This window comes from Lepidothrix coronata, unplaced genomic scaffold, assembly GCF_001604755.1.
Source record: "Lepidothrix coronata isolate B3197 unplaced genomic scaffold, Lepidothrix_coronata-1.0 Scaffold68, whole genome shotgun sequence".
Lineage (NCBI taxonomy): Eukaryota > Metazoa > Chordata > Aves > Passeriformes > Pipridae > Lepidothrix > Lepidothrix coronata.
This window is the reverse complement of record NW_016690248.1, coordinates 778,336-803,312: the sequence shown is the minus strand read 5'-3', so window position 1 is coordinate 803,312 and position 24,977 is coordinate 778,336. Positions and strand designations below refer to the sequence as shown.

Sequence of the window (24,977 nt, the reverse complement as noted above, 5' to 3'; positions counted from 1 at the left end):
GGGGGGAGTCAAGTTGAGCCTAGCAAGAAGGGTAGTTTTAGTTTTCTATTTCTCACTATCTTACTCTAAAATTAATTTATTGCCATTTAAAAGTAATCTTTGTCTACTCAAGTCTGTTTTGCCTGTGATGGTAACTCGTAACTTTCTTATCTTGACCCATGAGTTCTTCCATCTTACTTCCCCCCTCTTCAACAGGACAGCAGCCAGCCAAGGTTAACCCACCCCCCCAGGTATTGGTTACAGGGGTAAAGTGGCACAGGCTGAAGGGATGTCCCCCTTAGATACCTACCATGAAGTTAAGCTTGTTTGGTGCTGTGCTAGTGCCGAATCTCTCAGTGTATCAAAGAAAAACCCCTCAAGCTTCTCAGACATTGCTTTTTAAAAGGTCTGTATAATTTATTAAGGAATTTGAGCTTTTAGCCATTAAGTTACAACAACAATGCATAACTTGACATTCTTACAATTGTACATACACAATGGAAAAGACACAAGTGCTTAAGCCAAACAATGCAACCGAGTCAGTACAAGGTTACAATAAAAGACGGTTGTGAATAGTTGTTGACAGACTAGCAAATTCAAATGGTTCTCTGCAGGTATGTAAGTGACTTCAAAGTTTTGGACCTAAGCTTCTGACTAACAAAATTATGAAAAGTCAAATTATTTTCCTCTTCTGAATTAAGGATATGCTCATTTTAAAATGCAGTATCATCACCATGTTTGACAGTGAAAAGTAGCTTCAGGTCCAATGGAAGTATAATGGACAGTCCCAGGCAATGCACTCTTCACACAAACACATGCAATTATAGAGACATTCTACTTTTAAAACTTTCTCAAATCAAGTTTTGCAATACAGCAGGATAGCTGAGGAGAGAGATCAGGACCCATACTGAAAAAACCCAAAAGCCTTCAGCTTGATTTGTGCATGTTTAATCTACAATTCCAATTCCCAAATCTTCACATATCACCTGTGAGAGAAAAGAATACACCCGGTAAAGACCAGTCTCATATACGTGTTACAATTTTTTACAAGCATTTCCATTTAAAAAATTGGAGTTGCCATGTTCAACTAATTTACTACGGCCCTATTACAAAATTGCATCTCTTCAACTTAACCAAGGGGAGCCCTTCTCTCCCCTCTTCCACCCCAACTCCTCTTCCCTTTAGCCCTGCTCTAAAACTCAGAAGTGCACAGTAAGGATATTCAGTTTTTTTACAGCCTTGACAGATTTAATTTTCTGCCAGTTAAAGAGTATGTGATAAACTAATTCAGCTTAATCTAAATGTGAGACACAGCAAAGTTAAAAGCAGAAAAGGAAAACCAGAAAGGACCACTCTTATCTCTTCTTGCAACAGCAAGCTACTAAATCAGTCCAAGCCTTTGTGTGAAGTCTCACCCAGCCTGGTGACTGAATGGAGACACACACAACAGTCAAGCTGCCAGCACAATCTAGCACCCAGCAGTCAACACCAACAACTCCATTCCCTCCATGTTAACCTCAGGAGATACTTCCAGCTGACTCCTCTACTAGATTTCAGTTCCAGCTCTCTTTGTAAAGCTGCAGAGTCAGTACGTTCTTACTGATCTCAGTATCCTCATCCAGCACAGAAACACTACATTCAGTGCCAAGTGCTGTAAACCAAACCAATGAAAACTGTATATGAAACCTCTCCACTCAAAAAAAACCCAAACAAACAAAAACCCCCAGGCCTTACCCCCACAAAAATCCCAAACAAAACAAACTCCAAAGAGCTAATTCCCCCCTCCCTCCCCAAACCCAACCTATCACATTATCAATATTACTGGGTCATGGTGCTAAAGGCTCTGCTGAGCAACAGTTCCTGGTTCAATATGTGTGATACTGATGTGTAACAAAAGACATGGTTTTATTACATGTTATGGCAACAACTAAAAAATGTTCCACAAATTCAGAATGCAGTCTTTAACCTAGTGGTGTGTACTTCAAAGTACAGTTGGTGTTGCTAAGAGTACTTGAATGTCTACACTTGTCTAGACAGAAGTCTGCTTTTATGAGACAGCTAAATTATCAGTCCAACCTACTGTGTTCTGTCTGTTGTCACTGGAATGTGAAACCAACACCTTTCACTTCTCATTGACCTCATGAAAACCTGCAAGTGCCACTGCCTCTGTCTCATCCCCAGGGCTTAGGACGTGGGGAACCAGCACTGCACACTTGCTGGACTCCTCTCTGCACAACTACAACTGGCTGGTCTTAGAGAAAGCTTAGAGGATAGGCAGAAAACCTGAATGACCATTCCCAAACCAGTTAGTAATTAGAAAACCAGCTTGCACATTTGACAAGTTGTTGCAATGGCATTTCTCTGTGCCAGTTACACCCTGCACAGGACTGGAATTCCCAAAGTGTAACAGCCCAGCTTTGGCAGGAATAGACTGGTGCCCAATTTATTAAATCAGCATGGATTAAAAGCATTCTCACTGTAGTTAAATTATCCTACAACTCCTCTGGCATACCTCCAGAATCTAGCCCTAATTACTGGCAACAGGTTACTGGACTACATTCAGATCCAAAGTGGGGTTGAGGGGCAGAGGAAAGGAGTTACTGATATCCTATCAAACTTCTCCAGTACCTGCAAAGCATCTCCTCTAAGCATTGCTTAGAGCCAAAGAAGAATCCACTCGAGGGGTCATTAGTAAAACAAAATCTGAATTTTCTAGTTAAATTGGTACTGTAAGCAATAAAAATCACTACTAACACACTTTTAGATCTGAAATGTCTATGGTTCATTTTTGCTTGCTGAAAGCCAGTTTAAATGGTTGTTTACTATATTTTTTTATAATTTGTCATTTGTAGACTATAATTAATAAACTAAAATTTCTGAACAAAGAGGGGCCTCTAGTTTTGCTTTAAGACACCAGCTTATTTTGACACGTTCATAGCTCCTTAAAAAAAACCCCAAGCAACAAAACCAATCACTTAACAAATTTTCTCCCTAACAGAGACATCAGAACTAACAAAGCCATATCAATTAACACAACACTAATAAAACTTATCCCACAACAAATAGCATCACCTAGTCCTGCTAGGGGTTTTTCCCAAATGATTTATTCAGCATCGCCATTGAGGGGCTTCAGACCTCATGTGGGTACTGGGCTTTAGCTTTTTGTATAATCATACCACATGAATACCTCTAGTAAGAAATCCTCTGCCTGATTACAGCAAAGTCTGACAAAGAGACAGATGTCTCCAAGACAAGTTCCTGCACGTTTTACGAAAAATGTGCAGCTAGGAAGAGAAAGAGATCAGGGCACGGGGAGGCAGCAGGAACCCACAACACACACACAGCTCCCACACCAGGCAGGACACAGCCTATGCCAAAGAGGCAGAATATAGATTCCCCAAATGGTAGGGAAGGGAGTCAGAAAGCACCTGGCCTACAAAAAGCATTCATAGGGGGATGAAAAAAAGACTCTAGTTCTGACCTGCATATAAGCTTTTGGTAGGTTGTGAAGTGCTAGAAACTAGAAACACCAATTTGATCCAACACAGTGGAGGTCCAGATAGCAAAGTCTGTGAACCTGTACTTACCTACAGCTGCCTACACCTGTTTACTTTAAATGTTTCAGATGAGCTGTAACAGCAGCTCACATGGTTCATGCTTCTAATCCTATCTTGCTACTGTTTTAAACTCCCTAGATTGTCTCTTTCCTGCCCTGTACTTTTTATCCTACCTCTCTTTTTGCTAATGGATGTCAGCTTTTTGACTGAGGTCAGACTAATGATTCGCTTCAGGTGATTTTTGTCATCGTGCTTCCAAGGAGAGCAAACTGCTTGCTGGAGGCACTGCAATTCGGCCTTTTATTGTCATCATTCCTCAGCAGCACAGCTGGCCTTACAAGACCTAACTGTATCGAAGATCAACTATGCACAAACCAATTTGATAGAAACAACTGTAACTACTCTCCTGAAAGGCTGAAGTGAAACAGGTGCAGTTCCAGCATCAGAAACAGACCCCAGGACTCTCCGTACTTGGGTATTTTTCTAAATCAGCACACTTCAGATTTTATAAACACTCTTCTCAGTTTGCAGGTCCTTTAGCTTTTCTCCCAGCTTTCTATCAGATCTCAGATTTGATTCTTAAGAAAAGCTTTTGGTTTTATAGGTATTACATAAAGGCTCAAGTACTTACCACATTTCTTCTCTCCAGAATGAATACTGTGCAGTAGTTATCAGCAAGACACAATCCACAGACTGACAACACTTCTCTTGATAACTTCTCTTTTGGTTCCTCCTTGAGCTAGAGTTTAAACCCTCTCAACATACACTATATCAATGTTCAGTTTTGTGTTTAAGAAGAGGGAGAAGACTTAAGTTTTTAAAAGTGAAGAGACAGTTAAAAAGGCAGTTCTGGAAATGCTGATAAAATTCTTTTGGAGACATAAACGTCCTTATACATTGCTTGGTTTAGTTATGGGCTGGTTTTTTATTTGTTCAGTTTTGGAGATGGTGGGTAAGTCATATTCCATTCTCATGTGCTTCTCGTAAGATAAAAGGCATCACAAAAACTTGCACCTGCTGGTGACATCAGAACTACAACCTGACAGTTTTCCAGTAAACCTAAAAGTTACACTCCTACAAGGAAGAGGCAATTTTTTTTTTAAGTAGGCATTAAGAGGAATTTTTTGAAGGAAATTTAGGGTGAAATATCTGCTCTGCAAAGTAGAAGTTCAGATTATATTTCCCCATCTGAAGCCTCTGTCATTTCTGGAACATTCATTCTAAAATTAAAAAAAGTTATTGCTTCTACTGAAGCTCAATATAAGTTAGAAAAAGAATTGCATATTTTCTTAAAAACATTCCAAATATACATTTTAAAAACAAAATGCACTCTAAAACAAATGTCTGGTGAAAGACACTGTTTTAAGCAACCTGTAGCAAGAGCTTTACAAAAGAAAATCGAGGAATGTAGCATATTATAACATGACAATGCTAAAATCCTAAACAACTCACTTAACACTCTTAAGTAGTGTTTTAAATATACATATTTCTTTACAAAACAGTTTAGCAATTCCTTATACCACTTACAGTATATAAATATTTGGATAAGAGGTCATAATGGGAGATGCCAGGGTTTATATTTAGTCTCAGATGCTTCAGATTTCTTAAGTGTTTTACTATAAGGCACAATACTGCTAATCTAACAGAAAGGAATAAAAGCTAATGGCAAACCCAGTCAAAACTCCTAATGTGGAATATCCAAGAGAAGAATTCCAGCATCTCTATGCAAAGGAAAAGAAAAAACAAAACAAAACCAAACCAAACTTTGTATTTCTTAAGAAACAGTTTCAATTTGTACATAAAGTGGATCAGGATGGGAACAGGAGCAAGAAGGAATTAAGTAAATTCTTATAAATAGACTAATAAATATATCTTAGCCATAATTAGCCCTTTACCTCTGTTCTACTGAGTTTAAGACTGAAAGAGGTAACCAATGTGCATATACCTAAATAAGTCTACATGCTCAGCACGTGAAGACCACCTAGCACAACTTATTACTGCCAAATTCAGTATAAAAAGCTTGCAAGATGGAGAAAGTCTCCTTTTCTTAGCATCCACTCCAAGTAGAACACATTACAAGATCAAATTAGTATTTGTTACATGTAACAAAAGTTGCAACTAGCAATTTTTCCATCACAAAAAAAAGAATACACAACATATCCATGAAGTTATTCGATTCCTTCAAGGTTAGATCGTGTTTTTTTCTAAGAATATCCATCTCCAATTACAACAGATCAGAACTTTCAGAACATTTTAACAGTTGTAGTCTTGTAAGTGTTCTCCATGTGTACATACTGAATGTAAATAGTGCATCCAATGTATTTCACTGTTACATACTGTACATTGTTTTCACTGCCTAGTCTTCGTCTTTGTTACAGCCCTCTGGAACACAATGACATTGCAACAATGCTTACAGAAAAAGGGTTATTGCATCTTTTGTTTAGGATGAGACATCCAGAGGAGATTTTATAAAATCCTCCTGTGTACAAAATTCTTAGTTATTAGCCCTTTTGGAACACCAGCTAGAAAAGTTTGAAAGGTAAAATAATTTACATTGTTATTTTTTCTGTTCACTAGACAAGAGTCCATACTAATTAAATAAAAAATAATAGTTCTTCAACAGTCCATTCAAGATATCTTCCATGAAGCAGTTCAGTGGGAATTTCCATTAGATAGATGTTCTCCATGCCGGTTACTACTGACATCAACATCTAAAAATTAGGAATTAAAAGGAAAGTTGTTTGTTGATTTACCATTTTAATATGCTTTATCTGTTACCTTAATGCAGACTCTGGCAACAAATTTCATATTCATATATACTTAAAGTTCTCGACATTCTCTGGGTAAGTAATCCTTCTATGACACTGTTTACATCTTTTTTTTGCCCCCCCCCATGTCTAGTTTTCTCCAGCTTGATCAAATTCTATGAAAATCTACCTGCTTTTATTTTTTGAACGCCAGCAGTAACTGACACCACTCAGTCTGGTCTGCACCATAATACTAACACCAGTTAGAGAAGAGCTTCTTCTAATGCAATGCATGGTATTAAGGACTGTCCAACAACAAACTAAGTGACTTACCAAGCAATGCTGTGGTTTCACCCGCGTCCTCTTTTAAACTGGTACACTGCAATACAGATTCATTCGTGGAGGAAGCTGACAATTCGCTGACCTCATTTCTATCATCATCTTGCAAAGCAATACTCAGACTTCCAACTGAAACACTGCCACTTATGGATTCAGGTATTGGAACTTCAAGTACATCTTCAGGGTCCCCCTTCAAAATTAAACATATTTAACTGACACTTTAGTCTCCCATCAGGCATCAACATTTCTCCGTGTTACCACTTTGTAATCTCACATTATTGGAAAAAAAAATCATTTTTTTAGCTATTATCTGTGCACTCCTGGAAACAGTGTTGAACATTGTCCACTTGCAATGTTGTTGTCTGAACATAAAGAAACAAAGCCAACCAAAAGAAAAGCCATTTTTCAAAGCCACCTCAAAGCCAAGAGCAGCAACAGGAGTCCACCCAGTCAGCCTTTTGGATGGAATATTTCAACACTGTAGCAACAGTATTGCTGCAGTCTAGTTAGGAGCAGGCTCCACTGAGGAAACTTATTGATCCTTTGAATATGCAGAAACCTCTCTTTTTCATGACAGTAGTTGGGCAAGCTAAGATGTTTTTTTTACTGGGGTGAGCAAACATTTGACATCAGAACAAACTTCTCTCCTCGTCTACCTCCAGCTTAACTTTAAGTCCGTTCCAAAAATGCAAATATGCTGGCTTGTCACTTTGCAGGAACAAAACATCTACAGTACAGGCAAAGGGATTTATTTTGCCTACTGTATAGCATGGCTATTTCTGATCCATTCTGAAACTTAACTCAAAGTCCTACATGTACATTTCTGTTCCTAAAATTAAGCAGACTACCTTCATTGCCATAGCTATACTGATATTATTTATACATAAGCAAGTATATTGCAGTATAAGTAGCTATTCTGTGAGTCTCCTAACAAGTATTTTTCCCTTCCTCAAACAACTAGCAAGGGCCCATCTTAAGATTTAAGAAATTCTAGTCTGATTCTTTATCATCAAATCATCACATTTTAAAATGTACTGAATTTTAATAAGCTACAGAACTGCTACAATTGAACACAAGACACATATGATGCTAATCTTTACGTACGTGGGTGGGGGACATTAATGATTTTCCAAAACTTAGACAGTTAAATAAGCTGAAACTACAAAATTCAGCAATGCTCTACAAAATCAGTCAGACATGCTGAACTGCAGTTCTTTCTCTCTTCAGAAATAGTATAATGAAGAACTAAACCACTTAAGTCTGTCCTTTAAAAAAGCCAGGTAATAGGACTTAGTACCTTCTTTCTACTTTGAGCCTTTAAAATTTTTGAAGTATCTCAAGTACTTGTCTATAGAATTGAACTGATCCTTGAACCTCTTTGCAGAAGGTTTAATATATTTCTATAATAAGTCTGCACATTCTTCTCTGCAGGTATGTCACTCAGCAAGTGCACTGCTGAGAGAAGCTGCTTTGCTTTTTGCACTTTTTTTCTTCATATCAGTAAAAAAATTCAAGTAATCACTCTACAGACTAGATTGGGCAACCTGGATCAGGCTGAAAACTAAGATAGTTGTGGTGGGGGAAAAACATTTTCCCCCTTAAGTTATAAAATGGTAACCCCCAAGGGGGTGGTGACCCTTGGGATTGACCCAATCAGCGCTCCTGCAAAATATAAACATATGACAAGCAGACCGGAAAAGAAGGTGATGTGGTTGTTGTTGTTGGAGAACCGGCCATGTTCTCAGGCCACAAGGAGAGAGGGGCCTGGAGCCCCACTGGGGGCTGGGTTCCCCCCAGCTGGGGGGCTACAGGGACTTGGAACAGTGTTAGACTGGGCTAAGTATCTGTAGCTAAGAGCTGGGGGATGTTTCTCCACTGTAAGCAGCAGCAGAAGCAGCGACAGAAACAGCAGTGAACGGAGGCTATGGCTGAAAGCCAAGAGATAAGAACTGAAGAAGCAGCAAAGCCGGCATTGCAGCTAAGGAAGAGAGATACAGAGAAATGTCTGATGGAGACAGAGCAGGACTAAGCTCTACAGAGAGAGAGAGTTTGGGTAAGAACTGAAACAAACTCCCCAAACTCCTTGGAGACCTCTCCTAGAGAGGAGGGGTGGTGGACTCCCACATGAGAAGAGTCCTAAAATGCAGCACCAGAGAGACAGAGAAGAGCTAAGAAGCTCAGGCGTCCTGGAAAGCTGGACCGGGACCACCAGAAGAAAAAAAATCCTGAATGATTTCCCACATTATTAGCGTCAGTAAGACTTGAATGATTGATGACTAAGCAGGATATATTCGCTCTATTTCATTAGAAAAATGAACTGGGCTTCTCTAATTAATATAATCCCATTCCATCTGCTTTCCAAAAGTCATTTTGGCCAACAAGCAGAAGAGGTATTACTCCTCCTGGTTGGGCTTGGTATCAGTATCCACTGCAACAGCATGAATTCAGCAAATATAACTATTCTGAAGGTTTAAGTATTTTGGTTTTCAGCCTCTATTCAAAAGGGTAAGTCCTTCTGCATATAACACAAGATACATCACCTCCAAGCATTGAAAGTGAGAAAAAACAAGCTGCTAACATAACAATATTAAAGTAACAATGGCTCTTTCACATGACAAACATATTGCAACTCTTAGGTAAAGCCTGACTTAATACACTGAAGCACCAAAATCTGGTATATACATATTACATAGCAAGAGTATTGCCACCTTTGACAAAACAAAACAGTAATTCACAAAGCTCTTCCACAGATCTGCTAAGTCTCTGCAATGAAATAAGAGAAAAGGTAGTCAAAATGCAGACCTAGTCTATGAAAGGAAAGTCCCTGAAACCAAAGAACACCCCTACTTTTTAAAGATCTCTATAGATCAGCAGGAGATGAGAGAGGTACATTCATGTCTATGGCATTTTAGTGGAACTCAAGACTATTTATCAACAGTGACCAAGTAACCTACCGCATGTGTCTTCATCTCTCTTTTCTGGTGCTGTCAGAAAGAAATGAGAGCACATCATTTTCTCTACTTAACCAATTTCTGGTAAATGACTTTAGGAAGGTTTTAAGTACCAGCTCATTTACAGGGATGAAATGCAGGGCATGTGTGAAAGTACACAAACACTATGTAGAAAAACTGGTTCTTTTTCCTTTGAATTGCAGTTCTCAACAACATCAAATATATGCTCTAGATTTACTGAATTCAGTTATATATTTGTAGCTTGGACAAACTATCTCACCTCTGATTCAATTTCCTTACTATCACCAGCTGGAGACAGAAAAAATTGGTTATCACAGATTCATAAGATGCTTGATACACTATTTAAGCTCTTACCCATAAAATTCCCTTATTTTTCTGTTTCTCAATTAGTCTTGTATCTTTGCTTAGCTTCTTGAGTCTTGTCAAGTTACAGCTGTTCTCATTCTGAACAGTTACATGAAGTCTTGCCTCCTACAGTGTACTTCTACCTTGAAGATTAAAGTAAGTGTGCAACATACCCAGTATCCCAAAGCTTTGATAACGTCTAGTTTACACATTGGACAAGTTCGGTGGTCCAAAAGCCAAGGATCAATGCACGTTCTATGGAAGATGTGCCTAAAGAAAAGAAATGCCCTTTAGAACTTATCATGAAAGCCACACTACTCCTTCACACAGTGTGCAAGTTAACAACACAGACATCAACTCTTCCTCGGTAACACTGACAATTAGATGTTGCTCAATTTACTAGTACAATCAGTTCTAGAAGCCTTGTCTTTCATGTTTTCTGATGTAAGAGATGTTACTAACCACAAAGACACCCCAGAGTTACCAGTTCAACAGTGTACCATTCTAATTTAAGCAAGCTCTATTTCACTCCTGCAGTCTTCCCAATTTGTCCCTTGCACCTGCATAGGTGTGAAGCACTATGTGGTGTCGCAGTGCCCTTCAACATCTAACAGGCCAACAAATGGCAGCTTCAGCTCTGCCCCAGAGGTTAAGAAGGGTTTACAGAAAACTCACTCTATTTCTTCAGAAAAACATGCTAAAGAGTAAAGAAGAATTACAGCAACTTACTTGCATGGCAGAATTCGGACAGTGTCTTTCAGTTTGTAGTTCTCAATGCACACAGCACAGTTTTCCACATCAACATCTAAACCCTAAATGTGATAACATGTTTAAGTGTATTATGTCTATATTCCATTACAGAACAAGCTTTGTGTAATAGCTTCACAGAGTGCAAAATGTATTAAATGGTATAGCAAATAAAAATATCTCCCTCACTTAATTCAAGATTCTATCAAGAGGTGATTTGATCAAGTGTTACCAAATGCTAAAAGCACCCAAACCTGGATTTTCTACTTTAAATAGCTATACATGGTATCTTAGGTAATATGTTACATCTCGAACATTGGTTTTGATCATGGGAGCTTAGGAACATTTCAGTTTAAAGTAACTATCCAATTAAATAATTTTAAAGAGGTCAGCACAGATCAAAATGCACAATGTAATTCTGAACTAGCAGTCCCAAAGATTTTCAAGTGCTTGAGCAGGAAGAGATTCTCAGGGTAGAATACTGCAAACATCTTGTCCACTTTTTTCTACCACATCCTAATAGATATTCCTTTATAGCTTCATAGTAAAGTATGCAACTTGGGATGGATTAAAACTTTTCTCCAAGCTCACACTAGGCAGAACATCAAATGCAGTGTTTCCCTACCTCTATTTCTTTCTAAAGGTTAGTATCTTTCCTAACAGATCTTACTGTCTTTTTGATGCCATGCTTATAGCTGCAGTGCAAATATGATGGGTATCTCCAAATGCAAGAAAAATAATCCAACATTAACTGGGCTGTATAAAATCTAAGTATTAGAATAACAGACAGTGGACAAACTTCTTTATTTTTATCCCCATAAAATAAGTATTTTTGGTGTACCACTTACTGAAGCACTTCAATTTCATTACCACAGACACTCGAATTAGTTCTGCAAGCAAACTTTCAAGTTCAAGGCAACTATTTCCTTCCTTTGCATGCTATCAATTTACATAATTAATGCCTTAAATTCCTAAGTAAATCACATTAAGACTGGTTTTTTTACATAAGCAAAGTTAAGACAAGTACTTATTGTGTAACAAGTTATTTTTCATTCAGTACAAGAGGCAAAATCCAAGCACACCATATGTAGCACATACTCAAATGAGTGTCCATTTTACAATAATCCCATAAGCTTCTCAGGAAAAATCTACATGATAGCAAAAACACTTTTAATATATTGACCTATTTTTAGTTAAATACCTCAGCCTCAAAAAAAGGGATAACGAAAGACTGTACTGTGTCACAACAAAAGAAACAGACTCTTTTTAAATGGCTGAAAATACATAAAGAAAAAAATGTACATTTACAGTGTAGACAGGACTATATTTCCAGACAAATTTACATTAGTTCATGAAAATACCTCTACATCAGTAATTTAAATAAATTTGCTGATAGCAGGCTGATTCAAAGCAAATTAGAAGTGATTTACTAAGCAGAAAGACTATTTTAATAGAGATATTTTAACTTCATCTTCTACTGCGCTTATCTAACATGGCATTCATAGGTACAACCAGCACACTGTATAACAACTTAAACTCCTCCATTTTATTTCGTCAAGGGTCTATCTAGGGGAAGGAACTCCCTGGTACACTGCAACAATCACATGATACAAATTATTTTTAGAGGTTTACTGAAAATATTTAAAAGCCGTTAACATATTGCATGTGATTTTCACCACAGGTTTCATCCTGACCCTTTTACATCCCTTTTTTCCTATGCTGATGTTATGCTTTGATACTGCTTTACACATGTTTTGGTTCAATTCCTTCTTTCTTGATCTTGTATGAACAGAAGTATGAATATCTCTCTGTTCACAGCTTGAAATATATGCTAAATTCCATCAAAAAGGAATCTAAATAAAAGTAAGAAACACTCGTAAAACACTACTTAAACATGCTGAATGCATAAAAGGAAAAAGGCAAGGAAGTTCAAAGACAGCTTTGGGTTTAAGTTTCAAAACCGATTTACTAAATGAAGGATATTCTGTGTAGCACAAGATCTTAGCTGAACAGCTTCTGCTGAACCACAGCTTTTAAAGTTTTTACACATCAATGTCCTTTCTCACTTCAATTTATTACAGGTTTAAAAACAACCTAATCCTCGTTTTTCACCTCTGAGCAAAAGTAAAAAGTAATCAAATAATAAATACTTTCATTTAAGTAAAAAGTAATCAAATAAGACAAGAGTTGGGGGAAAAAGTGTCTATGTAGTAGCAAAAATCTAGTCAGAAGCTAATTTTGCATCTAGCATCAGTGCTGCCTGAAACTCCAACTAAAATATTTTCTTTCAAAACCGTGGCTTTTTCTACATTGCTTATTCTAATACAGCTTAGTTTTCGGCTGTATGCTGTCAAAGCCAACTTTCTGAAAGCTGCTTTACTTTTTAGAACAGATTTCATAACATAAGAAAGGTACTTCAAAAAATTTACATTTCAAGGTAAGTCTACACAGCTCCTTAATGTATTGTATGTCAAAAGATAAAACAAGTGTTTTATTTTTCAAATATATTTATATTTTAAGGCCTTCTGATCAATAAAAAGATGAATGTTCTTTTAAGAAAACAGAACATTACATCACTGTAAGAACTGTGCAATCAGTAGATCCCAGGAAGTATTTTGCAATCCACTTGTTGATGTTTTCAAGTGCTGAAAACATAACAATGTTTTCCCATCTTTACAGTACCAGCCTTGTATACATTCTGTATAATCAGATATTATTTGCAACAAAACAGCCTTACATTTCATAAGTAGTTCAAATTTGACTCTTCAGTTTTAAATTCCGCCTTTTAAACAAAGGCCCTAAAATAAGCCTAAAATTGTATGTCACACTGCAATTACGTTGTGAGAGGTTAAGTTTAAATTCTATGAAGATTTTACAACCATTTTTAAAACTTATAGCAATAACCAGAGACACTGAATTACCTTTTCTCCACGTCTCACAGTATGAAGCTGAAGCTGGCTGATCGCTCTCTTGGTTTCTTTCCTATGTCCCTTGAAAGAAGATTTTAAGTATTAGTACAGACATTAGTTTCAGGACATTATATTTCAAAGTTTTTAAATACTTTTCATGCAGATTACTAAGTCTTCTGAATGCATCTAAAAAAAATAATCTCTGGCTAATTAATTTGTTTATAAATTATTTCCAGCCAGCAGACGTTCAAGAACCGCAGGTTTTGCACTCCTGGGGCCCGGCAGCACACGTTATCTGTACAATGACCCCAAGCAGTACCAAAGTGAGCAGACCACACCGACACATCCAGCCTTGCATCCTCACTGCTGGCATTAAGGGTCTTTCCGCACATGAAAACTGAAACCTGTGTAGGCTTTAGACGCAATCAGAGCTGAAACAGCACCCGTATAACCAGACCTTCCAGTTAGTCAAGCTCATGAGCAAGCAGACCGTACGTTTTGCACCAGCCTGAGAGCAGGTGGAATCCTGCCAGGCAGCCTACAGCTGGCCACCAGGTCAAAAGGCTGCTTGTAGCTATTAATACTTCCCCTCAGTTAAACACTGTCTCCTACGTTAGACAAAGCTTTGCACTGAAAGGACACATTATGCGAAGGAGATGACAAGAAAGGCTTTACAGACATGATGCACCATACTGGACTTCTGTACAGTAACTCCTAATTATGCTTAGAGGGGAAGCAAGAAAAGAAAGCAGTACTGTATTCCAAGACAAAGTGCCAGCTACTGCAAGAAACTGAGAAACTCAACACTCCCAATTAACAGATGCTGACTTGTCTAGCAGCAACACTCACTAAAGAAATACCATAAAGGAATAAAAAAACCCCTATAATGGCAGCTTTTCTCTGTAATAATTACAATTATGTATATAATTTTACAAATGTATAGTGTTGAAAATTGTGATTTTTAAATTTTTATGGTGTTAAAAATAATTAGTCTGAAAGTTCTCCCAGAAATGGACAGACAACCAGCAGCAGAAGCCTATTCCACCTTCTGTAGCACCACAGGGTTTTCTGCACAGTCCTGTTTCAGATTCAGTAGCAAGGAGGTCTTCCAAAGTTTTACTGCTGAACTGGTGTTAGAATAAACCTGAAGATAACCATCTTCACCTTCACTGAGCAGCTACACAGCACCTTGCTTTAAAGCATAACATATTTAACTCCTGAATTTTAATTGTATTGGAGTCCATAAGCCAACAAAAATAAGATTTGGGTTAGAAAAGTGGCTTTTTGTCTCAAAAATTCTTTAAAGATTCCTAACCATATATCTTGACAAATAGCTTCACAACATTTTCCGACCTTGCATTGGTTTTGTTTTCAATGGCCATTTAGAAGAGAGAGAATTGAGAAAATGGTATAACCTTTTATTACTAGACAGTTTCATTTAATTAAGAAGTATTTGGATGACAAGACCAATGACATAGTCTACTAAGACTCTGTGGTACATATTTCTGAGAAACATCACATTCACACTAAAGAAACCCAAAACACCTTAAAACTAAAGCACGTTATAAGATATGATGCTTAATAAAGCATGTGAACTTTCCTTAGTGTGAACTACCCAAAAGGCAACAGGAAGAAGCAACTTTCTTCAACAAACAACTGTTGCAACACAGAAATACATCCCTTTTTCTACAACATTTCTTAAACATTTTGTTTTCTTGAAAGTATTCTCATAACATAAGTTCTAAGACTTAAAGCTTAGCAAAAAAGACTCTATGGAACCAACATTTCAGGGAGACCACAAGTTCAACCAGTACAGAAGTCCTGTGTGTTATCCTCAGTTATTAAAAAGAGAAATTAAATATCTTCCTAGAAGAGTCCTGTAAGTCCCATACAGAGCTCAGACTCCTGAAGGCAAACAAAAATCCATTCCCTCCTCCCCCAAAATCTACATCTTCAAACAGAAGGAAGGGGAAGTCCACATACAAAGTAGTAACTGAAACAACATTCTTTCCTGGACTGAGGATAAAACAAGAACCATTTGCAAATATAAAAAAATGCAACTTTATTTTTCACTATTAGTAGAAAACTATGGTAGAGCTGCTGATGACCACAGTAAGAACCTAACCTATTTACAGGAGTTGAAAAGCAGAGGGAAGTGCCATTCTAAGGTATTTTCAAAACTCAGCTGGACTTAGGTCCTCAATAATTCCATGGAAGTTGCTCTCTTGGTCACAGGAGTCCAGAGGTCCCTTCCAACCTAAATTGTTCTATGATGTAGCACTTCCTTCAGGGAAAAAAAGTAAAGCTGACTTTTTTTTTATTCTATCAAAGTACAGGAATATGAAAAGAGCACATGTGGAGCAAAGTTATTCTTTCTTAACCTTCCCAGAACTCTCAGTGCTCTCAACATTTTGGGCAGCCTAAGAGAGGTGAATCTCACCACACATGCACCTTCTAGTCTGCTGCAATTCAGTAACTCTACAGTGGAGTGGTGGAATTACAAGTATCAAAAGCAGTTTTCATAAAGCTTTAGAACCAAAAATTCTACCTTAAACAACTTGTGGGTTTTATTAAGGAAAGAAAAAAAACTTACCCGTGGTGTCTTTCTGTTAAAAAAAGTCTGGTATGGGAAGTTAATACTTTCAGAATGAAAATTACTGAAGAATGAAAATAACTTCTAATGCCAAAAGGAAGGAAGTTCAGTTAGGTGACAAATCACATAAGAAGCTGCCCTTACTCTGTTGTTGACAAGTGGCTAAATGTATTTCTCACTACTTCATATGAGCATCTAATAATTATAACTAGTCAAACTTGCGATGCCAATCAGCATACTGCTTATTAGCCTCACTAACTACTACTGAGCAGCTTTCCCAGTTAGCAAAATAGGAAGGCACAGATCTTCAAGAATGCATCAATAAACAATCAAAGTTAGGCAACTGATTTGACAAAAGGAGGAGGTAAATACTCTTATGCATCATCAGATCCATTTACCTGGTTTCCAAACTGTGATCCTGTATACAGGAAACGTTGTATATAGTAAAATATGAGCCAAGCAAGCGATATAATCATCATGGTGATGAAGGCAATGGCTACAAACACAACTGATTGACCACTAATATATTCCTGCACATGTCGTGTGCCAACAACAATAGTCATTCTTACTGGAATCCCTCTTCGTACTGGCTCCAATATCTCTATGCCTTTTGGATAGCCAACCATTATCACCACTGTATTTCCTGTTCCTGTTGGAGGGGGAAAATAAAGAAAAAAAGTCAGTCATCACAGTAAAACTGTAGGCATTCTTGCTTGATGGTAATTTGGCCTCTTCAGTTTAAGATCAGGAAACAAAGTTACAGGAAAACCTCCAATGCTTTTTTCCCAGGCATAGCAGACTTGATAGAAAGTTTACTAGTAAAGAATCCCTTATTTATTTTCAGAAACTCTCAAACATGACATAAACTACAACAGATGCATCTCTACTGTTCAAGGCCCTATACAGTCATCATTCCACACACTGAGGTGAGATGTGGATGCCATGCAAAAAAGCTAGACAAGTTATACACATCTCATCTTGAAGCTGCTTAAGTTCTAACTTGCAACTCAGGAACAGCTGGTTTTTTATTTGTCAGCATGGGAATTTTAGCTGCAGATGGAGACAGTATGTGAATATCACAAAACGAGACACATTCAATTTAGTTTGAATCTGAATCCATAGCACAATGACACTGGATATGTAAACAAAAAGAAAAGATGATTCAGATATTTACATTAAACATTGAAATACTTAAAAATTCTTAAATACTAAATATTCAAAATGTAATGAGACTTCACAACAAGGACTTGTCAAGAAATACTCTGGGACTCTTTTGGGAGCATTGGACCAAAGGATTTTTCTTATACATTAGAACTCTAAAGCACTCCATCTCTATGAAAAAAACACCTAATTTCAAAAAACCCCACAACCTTTAGGCATCATGTTGCCACCAAAACCAGTAAGGATACTGTCAAGACCAACTAGCCAAAACTAAAGACCCTCTGTGACTAGAGTTTTACTCTGTTTTTTCTGGAAGCATCTCCAGTATTGTCTCAGAAACATCTAAACTAAGTATTAAAAAAAATTACAAACAAATGTACCCGTTAAAAATGTCACATTTTCACTGGTCTATGCTATTTTTATTTGAATGGCTCTTACTTTGTAGGTACCAACACTGCTACAACCCTTGGTAAGTCATGGCTTTATAGTTTACTTTGCTCTCCTACCTCTGAGAAAAAGTGAAACAAATCTTAATTCAGAGAGAAAGGAAGAAAAAGAGAGGGATTTTCCTAGCTGAAAAACTACAGCTGTAATGTCACAGTTACCTTTTTAAATTCACAAGATTACCTACCTGCAACAAGACCTTCCACTGAAGGCTTAAAGCCTTTTTCCCCTCCCAGCTGCGTTAGATTCCCTACTGAGAAGCTACGTCAAAAGAAAGTGTTTCCTAATTTATAACATTACATCAAATGGGGACTTTCAAAATCCAAAGCTGCATTCTGGACTCACATACCTCTCTGCCTACTAAGAGAAAGAGTTATTTGCCTAAACTATTTACCCCAAATCCCTTTAGTTGAGACAGCTGTGGCTGTGACACCTTGTCAACCTGGCCACTCTGCTAACAAGCCAAGGGGAATTTGTAGAAGTTTCACTTCTGTATGTAGCAACTCCTCCCTCCGTAAGGTGCAGACAGCTTGCTTTGGATGAAACACTAAAGACGAGTAACCCTCCTATCTCAATGCCAGTTACCCTTTCTCAGCTTCACCTTGTGCACCTCTGATTCAACCTCTGATCACCTACTATAAGAATTGTTATAACCCTGTCTGCCAGATCCAGACCAAGCAAAACAGCAGATTTTCTGAAGAGAGTTATGTTTCTGGAAGTTGTGAGGATGGTGCAGAGATACACACAAAAAAAGAAAATATGCTAATGGAGAAAGGCCCAACTTGTGCCTCCCCTCAGGCACCCCACTCCGCTGACCAGAGCTCCTGCTGCCTTGCCTGGTGGGTATGCTTGGAGACACAAAGCAGCAAAGATGAAGACAAACAGGACGGGCTCCACTGATGAGTTCTGCTCACCAACAACATGCCAATCCAGGTTATCACCTGTTATCACAAGTCCAAGCATACTAAGAATTGGTTAATCAATATTGTTCTCCTCTCTGAACCAGCATGAAAGCATTACCAGAGAGAATCATGAATTTCAGAGAAGACTGTGTGAAGCACTCTTTGCTCTCTGACCCTGCACAGGGAGTTAACAAGAAAAGAACACATAAAAGTAAGAATTTATTTCACATTGCTGAGAACTGCTATCCCCATACCTAAATCAAGAGATTAGGTCCAATGTCCTTATTCAACTGTAAGAGTTACAAGTAATGGCAGAGGTGCCTAAGGATGGCCAGGGAAGGGTACAGACGCATTGGAAAGATTTATGTGGTTTCATTCAAGCTTGGAGAAGAAAAGGAAGTTTCAAGATTAGAGACAGCCTGGATTTTTCAATCAATAAACATTTCCACCTCAGTCCTGAAATCTCAAGTCAATTTAATCTTGTTATCTAATCCTCCATGCGATTTCTAACAAAGAATTATTCTAAACCCCCACAACAATAAGTAATGCCTTTCTCTGTTTTGCCACTAGCATGCCCAACTATCAGGCAGTTTTATCCTTGAAATCAGGCTACTTTTACATAATGGCTGCTAGATACTGTGGCACCTTCCACTTTTAGAATTAACACAAGCATGCCATAGATTTTTAAATAAATGTCCATTAAAAGCATTTTAACAGTTTTAAAGACTTGGTGATGAACCTGCCATTAAAAATACATGCAACTGAACACAGTGGCCTTGAAGGTCATGAGACAGAAGGGGGGAAAGAAAAAAATAATTGCAATCAACGATTACAAAAGGAACAAGAGCAGTCTCAGAGAAGCAGTTGCCCTGAGCAGCATGTAAGACTAAGGGCTTTAACTCATTCCTTACTAATTTTAGCCTTCTGTTCTGAAACACGTTATTCAAAGACTAAAATGATGTTGAATCATTCCATCAGCTTCTTCAACTGCAACAAAACCCAGAGATCTCAATTCACATTTATAAAGAAAACTCCAAATGTCACATATATGTATCTACTGAAAGTAAGTTTTGTTGGCTTTGCCTTTCTACGACTTTCTAATTTTACAATAAATAATCTACGTTTTTACTCTGCTAGAGTAAACTTGTTTTCTCATCTAGGTTTGATTGATGCTTCAGTGAAACTGGGTAGATTTAAAATTTGGTCTATGCTTTTTAACATTATCATGGCTGGCAGATCCTTAGGATACTTGCAAAAAAGGGCAAATCTGGAACTCTGAAGATGAAGGCATGTTTCCTGCCAGTGCACAAAGGTTGGTTTTACTGCTAGCATTGCTAGTCTTTTCTTGGAAGAGGAAACCAGCACTCACCTGATGAGGAAAAAGTAGGACAGATACAGATTCCAGGCATCCCAAATTACAACATTTATTCCCATTCATGCACTTAGAGACAAAAAAAGATAATTTTCTGTCATCTGGAAAACGATGGCAGAAACACTCTAGTTTTTGTCCTCCTGAGAAACATCAGAAAGCTCCCAGAGTTTGACCATGTTAGTAAAAATGTTTAAGGTCAGTCCATTGATTTATTTAAGCGTAAGCATCCTACTAATACTGCCACAATTAACACCGAATGTTCTCTTGAGCTCCTGGTCTAAACAAACGGCTGTTACCAGCACACTAACAATCCACTGACAACCATCTACCCCAACCTCATCTCATCAAATCCCTGGTGCGTGTTGTGTTTTCACCTGATGCAAGAAGCAGGATGCATAACCACTGGTACACATACTTTTTTCCACATGAGTTTCCAACACATATGCACTTTTAAGTATAACACAGATTATACACAACATTTTGAAGTTACTCCTGCTTCTTCAGAACAACATTAGCAGCTCAACATCATACAGTCACTAAGTTAAGCAAGCCACTAATTTCAGTTCTGTCCTTTCAGTATTTACAGTACCAGAAACTTTCAGTAGAAAACAGCAGTAATACAGAAATCATGCACCACTTCAGAATCCTGAATGGTGCTGCAAGCAATGTAGCAAACAGTTGAACTACACGCCAAAATAACCCTAACTGCTGCTTTGGAGATGGCAAGAGCTTATAGAATTATGAGTACAAAGTAATTTGCATCTGTTTTGTTCAATATATATCCATAAAAAAAACATGACAATGAAGGAAAGAACTAGTTGGATGTATTTTGGCAAATCAAAGACCCTTTTCTTTATGTAGCTAGAGTCATAATCTCAAATTAAGTCTCAAGCTTCCCTTAAATCCACAGGCCATGAACCAAAGCCCTACCTCAGACTATGAAAGAGCTACCTCAAACTATGAAAGCCAGTCCCTCCCACTCCTGTGTGTCAAGCACAATCATATTTTAAATTCCACCAGTCTTCAAGGTAACTTATGTTTTAATTAGAATCACCAAATCCTAGTTTGAGGGGGGATTCAGAGATGGCTGGATGTGTGAACTACAACAGAAAAAAATATAGAACCAGAAGACCCTGTTTTCTTTCCACTGCAATACACCTCTGCCTCCCCCTAATTCCTCAACCAGAACTGAGCCTCTGACTATCCTTAGTCTGGCCTCCACAATACCTCACACCTTGCCTCTCCAGACTCTTCTCCAGCCTGCTCCCAGCTAATATTTACATGCAATACTTGTTTTGGTTTTGGAAATTAATTTGAAGCTTTCGTTTAAAGTTTGCCACCATCACAAAAATGAACAGATTTAAGATTGCCTGCAAAGTCCGTAAAACTGAAGTTTATGTTATTGAGATACAATAAGTGAAAAACACCTTGAGTCATTTGGGTAAAATGAGTGTTTTCCATTAGAAAAAATGTCCTCAGCCACACATGAAGTTGTGTCACTATTACTTTGCTAGAGGAGGGAAGTCATTCAGCATTTTGAACAATGTAATTCAGACAGAGAGCAAAGGCCTGAAACACATGAGACACACCAGTTAAGTCACAATTGAAGAATCTTCTTTTAGAAGGAGGGACAGGATTGCAAGGCTACATATTTAAATTCTCGACTCTCTTGTTTCAAAACCGTAATTAAGAGCCCTACTCACTGCACTCATGAAGCTTACAAGGTATCCAAGAAAAATACAGACTATTTAGAATATTTGCCCTTTATCAAATGCTTTGATATCAGCTACAACAAATGATTTCTTCACCTACTCAAGAACTTCTCTTTCTATTCAAGCTGAAAGGTGTCAAAACCCACCAAAAATCCTACAACAACAATAGCACACATGCATCACACACATCCCAGAAAATTCAAAGGCCAGGCTTTTCAGAAGGAGAATGAAAAGATGACACTGGAATCAGAAAAGCCACCTGCTTATCATCTTCACATAATTTAGGCTGCACGTCTACCAGCCATAAGCACTGTTCCATCTCACACCATTTTCAGGGCCACTAATTGCAAACACATTAAGTGGATTTTACTCATGCATATAACTCCACTCCTTAGTTACTGCACTGTAGATTTCCCAGAGTATATATCCTCAGCACTTTCCCAGAAGCAAAGTTTGCTTCCTCATGTATCAATTCACAAATCCCTTCACAGGAATGGAAAACTTAAATCGTGTAAAATACAGCTTTACCTTCCACGTTCTTCCTTGCCATTCTTCCACAGACTCTTTTTTCTCACTTCAAAAAGCCTAATATTTAAAATACCAGCAGTAGTTCTTCCATATATTCCCAAAGTACACTAAAAATATTTGAACATTTACACCTCTGAAAGTTTCAACCATGAAACAAACATCTATGACTGCATCAGAGCTTGTATATATTGGGATATATTATTATATTCCCATTCAAACCATTCTAAAGTCCAACCTGCACTTGTGAAATCAGTATAAGTACAAGTACACTATTGTATATATGCACTATACTAAATCATACTCATTATATAGGCAGAACTTTTATCAGCAACATTCTGCCAGCTTAAGACAAAAAACCCCAAACAGCAGTCAGAGAGCACTTCTCTTTATGCCACTGACAGATAACAAGTCCAAACCTGAGCAGTAAGCTCAAGAAGGTCTTCTGTAGCCAGAGACAACAGCAGAAAAGAGAAAACTTAAAAAAAATAAAATAAAATAAGCAAGATGAGAAAAGGAGGAAAAGATTCAACAAGAGAGCAAACAGTATTTGTGAGAGAATTCCATGCTACAATGGGCAATGGAGAAGAATGCGGAAAAAAAATTTGTACTGATTGGCCAATACAGAGCGACAGCAAGAAAAAGAAGCTGGTAAAGAGGAAAGAATTATTACACAACAACGCATCTTAATTGCCACATGGGATCAAAATCATAGGTCTATTGTACCTGCATCTCATCTCCACTTTCACAGTAGATTAAGAACATGAGATGGGCCAGGCTGATCCCAAGCAACCAGCAGGCTAAGAGTAACAGTAATCATGCTTCCAATCCCCAAATTGGTGCCCCTTGATATTCCAAGGAGGCACTTGTTTTCCAAATGATAAATGACATGTGTGATAGAGCAACAGCTCCCTAACTTAGTTTTTCAGCTCACTACACTAGGAAAATACGTTTGTTTCCTTTAGAAAGGCATTATGGTTCTATTTCAACCAGGTCCCTGGTCTTTCCCTTCCTCATGACCGAGGATGAGGATGAGACCGTGAGCATTAACAAACTCATTGTATCAAAAAGCCATGTGAAGCACACATCTGCAGAATTTTTTACTTAGTTTGCTTTGTCTTTGCATCCTCCTTTGAAGACCTCCCAGTTTCTCAAAAATCTACAAAAGCAAACATGGATTTTATTACTGAATTTCGAGGCTCTTTTCCCCCTTTGATTTAAGCATTTGATGTCGTCATGACCATAAAAATTCAGCAAGGCTTTAGTGTCATAGCCCAAGCCGGGACTGCGGGGACAGAACACGTGGATTCCTATCTTGGCAAAAATCACAGAACCCTTCACAGAACCTAGGCTACATAGCAGCATCAGCAGCACGCTCAAACAAGCCAACATCCTTCTTCAGGATTCAGTTTTCCTACTCCATTCGCAAGCGTTTAAGGATTACCTGATGCTTACACCCCTCTCCCATCCTTCACAGACCTGCGCAGGAAGGACGATGAAGCTATTACAACAAAGCCTGTACCAAAAGCTATCTCTAAATAGCTACGGCTATGCCTTCAAAGACACCTGAAGGCATCTTCGGGATACCTGGTGTGTTTCCACACGGTCTGCAGAAAGCGGCCTACCTGAGACCGCTGCAGCCACTCTGCCAGAGGGTGCCAGGCAAAAAGGTATCCCTAAAGAAAACCCAAGGCTCCCACCGCAGTCTGTCACACGCTGCCCATCCTGAAGGCTCCGCCGCATCTCCCCCTCGACACCTGGGCCGTAACTTGGGAGACAGAACACGGTCCCGGCATTTTCCCTAGCGTGGCTTACAGAAAGATAAAACAACACCACCCCCCCGTACCATTTTTACAGGGATTTCTGCCTTCCCGCATCCCCATCCCTCACCGCGCAGAGCCGCAACACCGATGCGGACCGGCGTTAGACAAAGCCATCCTCCCAGAAACATCCCCCCCGAACCCTCGGCGAGCGCCCGGCGCCCTCCCCGCTCACCGAGGTGGGACATGGACACGGTGCTGTTGCCGAAACGGGCCTCGTTGTAGATGACCACGGCGGCCGCCCGCTTCCGCGCCGCGTTGGTGACCTTGTCCTTGAAGGTGCAGCCGCCGCGGGCCACCAGGGCGATCCAGGGCTGCGGGTCGACCTCGGGGGGCCCGCGGCCGCCGGGCGGCAGCGGCACGTCGTAGTCGGTGTCGGCGGCGCAGCCCTCCATGTGACGGGGCGAGGCGCCGCGGGGGATGCCCACCAGGCCCTGGGCGCTCTCCTTGGGCGAGCTGTCCCCGTAGCGGCCGCTCTCCGTGTTGCCGCGCACGGTGCGGTTGCTGAGCGGCTCCACGTAGGCCGTGCTCACCCACGCCGTGTACCACTCCAGCGCCCGGGCGCCCGCGCACGGCGGCGGCGGCGCCCCCAGTGCCACCAGCGCCGCCGCCACCAGCGCCAGCCGGGCGCGCCGCACCATGGCCCGGCCGCCCCCGCCACGGACACGAGGAGTGTGAGGAGGTCGCTCCGCCGCCGCTGCCGCGCTCTGCCCCGAGGCCGCCCCGCGCCGCGCAGGTACCAGCAGTGCCGCCCCAGGCGGAGCCCGCCCGCCACCGCGGCTGATGGCGAGCAGGGGGCCGGGCCGCCCCGCCCCGCGGCATGACGGGAGAGCGGGGGGGGCCGGGCCGGGCG

The 24,977-nt window shown here is 39.4% G+C and overlaps 1 protein-coding gene across 1 annotated transcript; it reads right to left on the bottom strand.

Annotated features, from left to right (window-relative positions):
• Positions 1-371: 371 nt before the first annotated feature.
• RNF149 (ring finger protein 149) lies at positions 372-24,765 on the bottom strand. The gene is made up of 8 exons (XM_017818413.1): positions 24,300-24,765; positions 16,587-16,837; positions 13,608-13,676; positions 10,669-10,751; positions 10,113-10,209; positions 6,617-6,812; positions 4,168-6,247; positions 372-965 (listed from the first exon to the last, which is right to left on the bottom strand). Exons 1-7 carry the CDS (start codon positions 24,763-24,765, stop codon positions 6,189-6,191), a joined length of 1,221 nt encoding a protein of 406 aa, XP_017673902.1. The 3' UTR covers positions 372-965; positions 4,168-6,188.
• Between the last annotated feature and the right edge of the window lie 212 nt (positions 24,766-24,977).